The following is an 8,792-nucleotide window of genomic DNA, read 5'->3' on the forward strand; positions in this document are numbered from 1 at the left end:
TTCTTTAATGTTCATTTGAAGTAAGCGTCTATCTACTATTCCTAAAGCAAGTTGATTCATTACGTAGAAAAGGTAAAAGAATTGTGAACAGCGTAGCGAATATGTGACATATGAATTTATAAATTTAGTTCATTGCGGTGTTGCTACTGAAACGGGTAGACTTGTTTATGACCGTGTTTTTTTGCCATGTTTCCATGGCCCCAAAGCTTCGAGTAGATACTTTATTGAACATGTATAAACATTCGCTGCATGATAGGAGGAAACGAGTAGACAGGAGCATTGTAATATACCATGCTGCCAAATGATTCTCTTCATTTACAAAAATACTTGCTTTGTGTTTGTGTATACTCACCCTCGCAGTCATTACAAGCCTAATTCAGTATCTCGCTTCAGGGAACATCGAGAGTCTATGTCTCCTGGAATTTTGGAATTGACAAGCTCTTTCTGCACGCACACGCACACAAATTTCGAAAAACTGGAGGTTCGCTTTTAACAAGCGCTGTTGTTCCTGTCATGGCAATGCTGCCAACGTTCCTTAACTGTCCCATGACATTTTTGTCAAGAACGTAAGTGGCTCGGTTGCGGGAGATACCCTATATCTTTGGCACAGAATCGAAGCCTGCTGCCGCGAAGCGCACGCCTTTGGTCTTTATGGCTGTTGGTAGTCACATTTTTCTGGCGTCCACTTACGGACACAAATAGCACGTCACAGTAGACGTCCAAGTTTATATACACACGCGACCACTGCACCACTCACTGTCACTCAAGGAGCGAGGAATCAGTTCTTGTTAGTGCGGTTCATTGGACACATCGTGAGGACCACCACCCTCGACTGCGAAGTAGAGCTTGTTTCGAATGCCGCGCTGCACACTAGTCCTTCCATCGACCGTACCCTCTGACACAGTCAAGATGTTCACCTCGTCGTGCTGAGGACGGTAAGAGATGCTGCTGCTCCGCTGGGTGCGGGCATACCGTTCGCGGCAGCCCATGCAGTTGTGGCGCGCCTGCAGCAGAAACACTGTGGTTACGAGGGCAACGAAGAGCAAAAAGCTGCAGCCAGTAATGACTCTCGAAGTGATTGTGGAGTTCCCTTCGGAGCTTGTCTCCTGCCGTTGTTTTTCAGCCACTGGTGGTGCAAGCAGTAGGCTTTGGGGTGCATTGAAGGATAAGGAAGTATGGTTATTTCTTGTTGTTGTTGGAGCTGGTACAGCCGTTTCAACTGTTGGGGGTTCCCAGATGTAATTCAGCATCGTCGTCATGGTGTGCTGAGTCATCACTGTAGGAAGAGTAACGTTACCTGTGCTGTCAGTAATGCTTCTATCTGTTGCAGATGTCAGATTACTTTCGAGGTGAGCTATTAAGCTCCCATTGCTTGCTTTCTGGTCACCTGTCATTTGTGCAGTAATATTTAGGGCTTCTTGTGTCTGTGGTGTTTGAAACAAATCTTCAGCGGCCTTTAGAGCTGTCACGCTGTCAGCTGCAAAAATGCTTGTCTGATTACTCGACACAATTGATGTTGGCTCACCTGATTTTAATCTTGCCCTCATCGTGGAAATGCTTGTTAGTGTTGAAGGCGCAGATATATTAATTGGTGTCAGGATTTCAGAGACAGTGATTGACTCTGGGACGTTTGTCAAGGGAACCCTTTTGATCAAGGCAGCACCCTTTACTTGAGGCATTGGTGCACTTTTTGTGGTGATCTTAACAAAGTCTTCCTCTTTTAATAACATGACAGGCTTGAAATGCAGTGTGAATGGTGATGCGCATCTTATGCTGTAGCTGCTGTAAAACTGGATGTTCGACGTCTTTATCCATTCCGAGAACCATCCCACTTCAGGGCCACAGTGAAACGTGTTGCCTCCCACTTTGAGAACCTTCAGTTTTGGGAAGAAAGACGGGAAATCTGGTGGCAAATGTGTGAGCTTATTGTGCATAATATTCAGCTCCTGGACGTTCCTCAAGCTGTGTAGTGTTCTCGGCGATTTGGTTATGTTGGCCACTAGATCGCTGCTGTCGTACATTTCAAGCTTGATTAGCATCTTCAGCGGATCGAAGACGTATTCTTGGAACTCCACTTTGTACGCTATTCGAGACATCTGCAGTGTTTTGAGTGCATCAAGCCCTTGAAAGCACTGGGGCTCCAGTAACTGCAGCAGATTCTGAGAAATGTCGAGCGTCTGTAAGTTGCTGAGATTGCTGAAAACGTGGTTGGGCAAATGTTGTAAGAGGTTTGCCTGTAGGTCGAGGGTCTTCAGATTCGTAAGATCGCTCAGGGCACTCTCTGAAATGTTTCTGATTTGGTTTCGCTGCAGAAACAATTGCTCCAATTCGGATAGTCCAAGAAAGCTGTTGGCTGGCAGCTCGGTTATCGAGTTCTCCTCTATGTAGAGAGCAACTAGTGTTTGTGGTAGGTTCATCGGGATCTTTGTGAGCCTGTTGCCGTTAAGCCAGAGCCTGGCAAGGTACTCCAGCCGACCAAGCGCATCATCTTCCACATCTTCAATGGCATTGTCATCTAGCACAAGTAAACTAAGGTGTGGGTAGCTCTCCAGGTCACCGAGAGTTATGTGAGTGATATTGTTGCGGCTGAGCCTGATGTCTCGAACGTAATGGGTGAGGCTTTGCGGTATGCGCTCAAGCCCGACGTGAGAAGCATCAATATACTGCAGGCGTGAGCCAAAGAAGTTGAGACGAGAAAGGCTCGTAAGTGGGTTGTTGCTGAAGATGACGTGTCCGAGATTTGACAGGTTCTGGAAGGCACCCGCTTCTACGCTCGAGAGAAGGTTCGAGTCCAGGTTCAGGTACTTGATCTGCTGCAGGCCTGTGAATGTGTAGGTATTTAGCTGGGTGAGCAGGTTGTTGTGAAGAATCAGCTGCTCCAGGTTGCCCAGGCCCTTATAAGAAAGAGAAGGGACAAGGGGGGGGGGGGGCACAGATTAAAATGTGCATTTGAATAAACCACTGGGAACATGTCATACAGTATAGTGAAGAGTTCAATGCATGGTGACTAGAGGACTGCACGGGCCGTGATTCTCGGCCAATTTCTTCTGTGACAATTTTTTCTGCATATAGAATAGATACATCAAGAGCGTTTGGCAGCATACGTTGTAGCAAGAAAAGCGATTTGCAGCTTGAGTTCAGCTTCAACAGGGAGCGCAATAACAACACAGGAGACGGAGAACAAAACACTCTTTTCACTTTGTTTTTATTACGCTGCACTCTTCTTTTTATTACCACGCACTCTTCTTGATATGTAGCACCTTTCTTCAGCATAGTAGCACCTTACCAAGGCAAGAGAACTAGAGGAAAAAATCCAAATTTACTACCTTTGTTGTAAATACGCTAACCTAGATAAATATGATAACGAACTCCGTGCACCGCGTAGGCTATATACTTTTGTCAGTACATATAAACAGCGGAAAGGGCGACAAAAGAAAAACTACTTGTTATACCATTATTTCCATATATGACACTCCTGCTAGTATATAAAGTCTATAAGTTTTTTGTGGCATAGTTTACAGCTGTTATTGTGTTACAGATGTTATTGTGCGAAAAGTAAAACTATCAAGAGATTCCGGCTGCAAGCACGTCATGCGCTGTTGCATCACATATCCTGGCACGCTAAAGTCTTGAGCTGCTTGCGCTGGCTGCATGGGCGCACGAAATCTGTCTTGCGAATTGTGAAGGTGTTGGCAGTCGTAGTGCTCAGACTTCCACCACTGGAGCAAATTTCGGACGTCTATGCGGACTTCGGAGAATGAACATAGCTTTCCAGTTCATACTTTCATTTCTCTTGTTCCGAACGTCGTGTTACTCTTTAATATATTCTATAAAACTCCTCTTTAATGTATTCTCCTTGCAGGTTTCAGCAGTCCATGTTATGCACGGTTTTTACAGTGCTCGTTTTTCACATTATAGTGGTGTATGCCTTGCTAACGATGTTGTACCGGTAGAAGGTAGCGATTGAACTATGCGGGTAGGACTGGCAGGAGGTCGACGAAGGGATTTCGATCTATTTTCGGGATTCGTTATATTTTGGCAATGAAGGCGCGAATAGACTTCTCGATGTTTACTCATTGTATGCATATGGTTCTAGGTAAGGTGACATCACCCCCCGCCATGGTATTCGTGTCTTTTTTCAAGCCAGATATATCGTCAAGTGAATATAATTTTTCCCACACCTTGTTTAATGGACTTATGCTGTTCCTGCACATTCCAACGCTGTTGCGGCAGTATCATGTAGCTTTCGCACCATATAGCGGAACACGACGAAAGCGCAGACAGTTAAAGGGGCCCTGCAACACTTTTTGAGCATGGTCAGAAAAGGCTCTCGATCTATAATCGGGGCTCCTGACAACACGCCGGCCAAACATTATAGCGCAGTACGCGACCTGGAATTTACAGTTGATTCTCAGTCAGCTAGAAATCGCTCCCTCTTCTCTCGACAAATGATGCCATATACCCAAAATGGCCGCGTTATAAACACAAAGTCCGCGGACATTGGCTGATTTGAGCATCGTGAGCTTCCTATAGTTACCGTGGCAGCCACTGGGATGCTGCCACGTGCCCACTCGCGAGCTCGCGATCACACTGAAAGAAACCCGCGTGTTCGAAGAAAAAAAAAGGAAAGTGCTCAATGTCATGACGCGCGCTGATGAAGGTGAAGGGACGCATCTTCTGGCCCCCTTGTGACTCCCCTTCGCAGCGTAGCTTTCAGCGGCTCGTTAGTACGAAAGGATAGAGAAAGCGCTTGAAGCGTGCGACAGATCCCTGTAACTCCGCTCGTACTTGACGGATTCTAGAATATTCTGAACGAGTCAATTCGTGAGGCAACAGGCTCTTTTAATGAAGGCCATTCGACGATTACTTTGAAAAGTGTTGCTGGGCCTTTGGGCACACATAGCAGGCTGTGCATGCACAAGTCGCGTCACATGATCACTGGGAGCCGTGACGGAGTCACGGAAAAAGAATGGGTCTTTATCGTGATGCTATGTAACGAGACTGCGCGCGAACCTTTGGGTTTAGTGGACTGCGAGAACTTTCAAGAACGTTGCCCTGCTTTGGAGCTGTGTGATCACTTTTCCGATGATAAGTCATAGATATCAATTTATTATATTACATTTATTACTGCGATTTGAAAATAATATTTCGGATATCAAGTAATACGAATGCAATTAATAAGACACTGAATAGTGAGATGTTAACTATATAAGCGGCTAGTCTATCAAGTAGCCCCATATGCAAGAAGCAAAAGATGTTCAGCACTTGTTGCTCATAAAACGTCCCAAATAGCTTGTCTCACATAAAAAAAAAACGTGTTTTTTCGAGATAAATTATGTGGAACATATATTTATGCACAACATATGTGGAACAATCTTAAGACCTGAACCATGTCCAAGCCCAGCCGGACCCGGGCCTACCACCTCAAACCCGGTCCCGACCTTAAGCCCGAAGATCCGGCCCGCCGTGAAAGCTACCTTACCTAGTAAAGCCCGGGCCGGGGTTTTACCAGGTAAAGTACCACTTGATAAAGTACCTTCCATTAAACCCGTGCCCGGGTTTTCAGGTAGGTCCGAGCCCGTGCAGTGCTTTAATAGTGACAATAGAACCATTGTACGCAGCTCTCATCTGCAGGGTAGGTAGGTTGGAAAACTGCACGCATTTGAGCTGGATCTCACTTTGAGTCTGAAAAAGTTGCCAGCTTGTCCATTTTAACACGAAAGTGTTTTATGCCGGGGTCCACCAAGATTTTCATGACGTATTTCCGTCACGAAAATATTTCAGAAAAATGAGCGCCATCAAATGACAAAGAAAAAACTATAAGAAAAAGTTCCGTTGACAGGAGACGAACCCATGACCTCTCGGCCGCGATGATGGCTGGTGGGCGTTTAGCCCACTGAGCTACCGCCAAACACGTAACGGAGGCTACATGAGCGCGCCTTTTATCTTTGACACTTTCCTCTCTCGGTGCTCTTGCATGCATGGATGGATAGATGCTATGAGCGTCCCCTTTATAACGGGTTGGTGACATGTGTGCCACCAGGCTCGTAAAACAAAACAAACAAAAAAAAAAACGCGCCGTTGCTGCGACCATCCCATTCGGCGCGTTTCCAAGAGAAGCGTAATTTCGTTTAAAGCACCGCTAGGTGGTGGCTTAAGCCCAAGCCTCGCTCACAGCATCCATACATATCGAAAAATAGCTCTCGGACGCTCGCCTGGCTGTCGCACCGCGTTCCCCGCTCGCCCTGTGAGAATTAACTGCCGGGCTAGACACAACGCGCGTAGCATTTCTCTTCGCGTTTCACGACGCTTTCGAGGAGTGCATATCGAGTATCAGTGTTATTATGTGCTTGTTGATGCCACATTTGCGTAAGTTTCCCCACATGCGGTGTCCACGTAAATGTTAAGAACTTCAGCTACCGCAAGGATTAAATCATGATGGGCGTTAGTCGTCGGTACGGAGATGTGCCACTAGGCGTCAATGTGAGTGCGTCCACGTCAGGCGGTGCTACATCTGCCAAACAACAATAGACATTATACAAGCTCCGACATACCAATGCATTAAAGCAATGAACTACTTCTGTGACGACACGTTTCACTTTCGTGTTATACCGATTCCTGACAGAGGGACCAACCATCTTTTTTTTGGTATTTTTAACAGGATAAATTGTTTTTGTAGGGGCTGAGATCGAAAGACGAAAGCCAGCTATTTCATGAGGGATCCTGGTCCAATGTGCCAATTCATTCTACATTTTGTTCATCGTTACCTTTGGTGAAATGCTGTAGGACTCGATTGTGGAGAGAGGAGCTGCCAGCATGTTGTTATCATTGTGTTGCTAAATGAAAAAAAATTTCCTGTAATCTCCAGACAGCTTGGGATCAACACAGGTGCTGCTTCTATCTGTTGAACAGCCTATCGTAAAACAGTAATGGCATCTGGCTGTTACGCGCAGCAGCTGGCTAGGATGTATATCCGAATTCTGGCAGCCAGCTAGTTCCGGTCCCGATTAGATACGACGTCATAGTGACGTGCTGGAAGCATGATGTATTCCAGAGAGCTGCCAGACCAAAATCCCCTGGTAAAATCGTCCTCACATCACAAATGAAAACGAAGATGTCTTTATTTGTGTTGGCACATCGAATTGCAAAACAGCTGCAAATAACCATCGCGTATACGAGAAAACCAAACAACAGGGCTTAAAGTCAAAATTTTCAATAATGCAGAGTCAAATAAATGCTCCTTTTGTAATTACCTTCACATTGTAAACCTGCTTTATTCTGTTTTCAAGCAAGAAATTGGGTACAGCTGGCATATTGTCTGTTGTCGTTTGCGATACTTCTGATAAGAAAAACAACTTTTCCCAATACGTCGCAATTTGTCTTGAAGGAAGTCTAATCTACGCGTGCGGTACTTACTGAAAAGGCACCGTCAATGTGTGCCAGTTGATTTCAGGACACGTCAAGGTACTTGAGTTGCTGTAGTCCTTTGAACGTTCCCAATGTCAGATTCTCCAGTAAGTTTTGGCTCAGGTCAAGTCGTTGCAGCAAAACCAGCTCGGCCAAGGCCCCATGTTCGACCACCCTTGTTCTACTTTGCTGCAACTTCAATTGCTTGAGAGCTGGTACTCCACTGAGTAGGTGCTGCGTGAGCGCATCTACCGCAAAGTTGCGCAGTTCGAGCCTCTCGCATGATCTGGGCAGGTCTTGTGGCGCTTGTGAGGCGCTGTCTCCGACGCAGCTGACGTACTGGCTTTCACTGTCACAGAAGCAGGCGCTGGGACACTCTGCGCTCGTTGCTTTGAGAAGGCAACACACAACAAGCAGAATGGCAATGCCTCCTGGCTTAGCAATGGTATTCATAACCTGCATGAGTGGCATCCTTGTGGGTGAACTTTTCTTGTTGCACCTCATTTTTTGGTCTTCTCAGGAAAGTTATCAGATGCTAAGTATCAGACTCCTTTCGGGGCTTTGTCTTTGCTGTCTTTCCACTTTTTCGCCAATCAGGACATCAGTTCATGGCGCATTTCCTTACTGAAGCGTGCCTGCATCTTCTTGCTTAGGTACAAGTTGTGTGGCATCAAAGAGGGTAGGCCTGGTAAATATGCCCACCTGTTGCTGTCTTGTTATGTTGCACTTTATGATGGAGTCACGGGACAAGGCCCTGATGTCGACAAGCAGTTTTCCTGTCTTGCTTACTAGTATCGCCTGGCTTGAAATAGCCCTTGCACGTCGAAAAGGTTTTGATCTGGGCCTCTTCCTTTCTGTCCTCTGGAGCCAGGTGTAGTCACTCCCTGCCCGTATCGATGACAGGAAGCACCAGGAAACGGCAGTTACCCTGTAATAAAGAAGTGAAACAGCAGCTCGAGGTTATTATCAGGTTATCAAGACAAAGAAGGCCTACTTTATTCAATTACCGAAACAGACCATTGGAAAGAACATTTGAAAATGCAGTAAAATTGTGGCTAGGCTCACGTGCAGATTAATAAATGTACCTATTTCCTGAAGCTCCCGTTGAAGCCTGTGTATGCTGTGCCAGTGTCATAATCACAACAAACTATTTTAAGTCCACCGCAGGACGCAGGCTTTCCCTTAATTATCTCCTTTTACCCTGTCCTGTGTTAGCTGATTTCATTTTCGTGACTCTGAGTCTGAGTGAGTGCGGTTGAGGAAAATTTTGGTGACTCTGAGTCCGAGTGAGCCCTAAGCACAAAATATATTTATTGAGTGAGTCTGAGTGAGCTCCAAATTTTTTTTGCCGATCTATGGTGATAACTATTGAACTTCAGCATTAC

At 45.8% G+C, this 8,792-nt stretch overlaps 1 protein-coding gene across 1 annotated transcript; it reads right to left on the reverse strand.

Moving 5' to 3' along the window:
* Nucleotides 1-202: 202 nt before the first annotated feature.
* On the reverse strand, nt 203-7,848 carry LOC119385525 (leucine-rich repeat-containing protein 4C-like). The gene is made up of 2 exons (XM_049413220.1): nt 7,417-7,848; nt 203-2,894 (listed from the first exon to the last, which is right to left on the reverse strand). Exon 2 carries the CDS (start codon nt 2,415-2,417, stop codon nt 789-791), a length of 1,629 nt encoding a protein of 542 aa, XP_049269177.1. The 5' UTR covers nt 2,418-2,894; nt 7,417-7,848; the 3' UTR covers nt 203-788.
* Nucleotides 7,849-8,792: the final 944 nt, after the last annotated feature.

This window comes from Rhipicephalus sanguineus, chromosome 3 (assembly GCF_013339695.2).
Source record: "Rhipicephalus sanguineus isolate Rsan-2018 chromosome 3, BIME_Rsan_1.4, whole genome shotgun sequence".
NCBI classification, from domain to species: domain Eukaryota; kingdom Metazoa; phylum Arthropoda; class Arachnida; order Ixodida; family Ixodidae; genus Rhipicephalus; species Rhipicephalus sanguineus.

Coding starts and splice junctions, on each gene's coding strand:
- LOC119385525 (XM_049413220.1), bottom strand. CDS start 2,417: ATGAACCTACCACAAACACTAGTTGCTCTCTACATAGAGGAGAACTCG.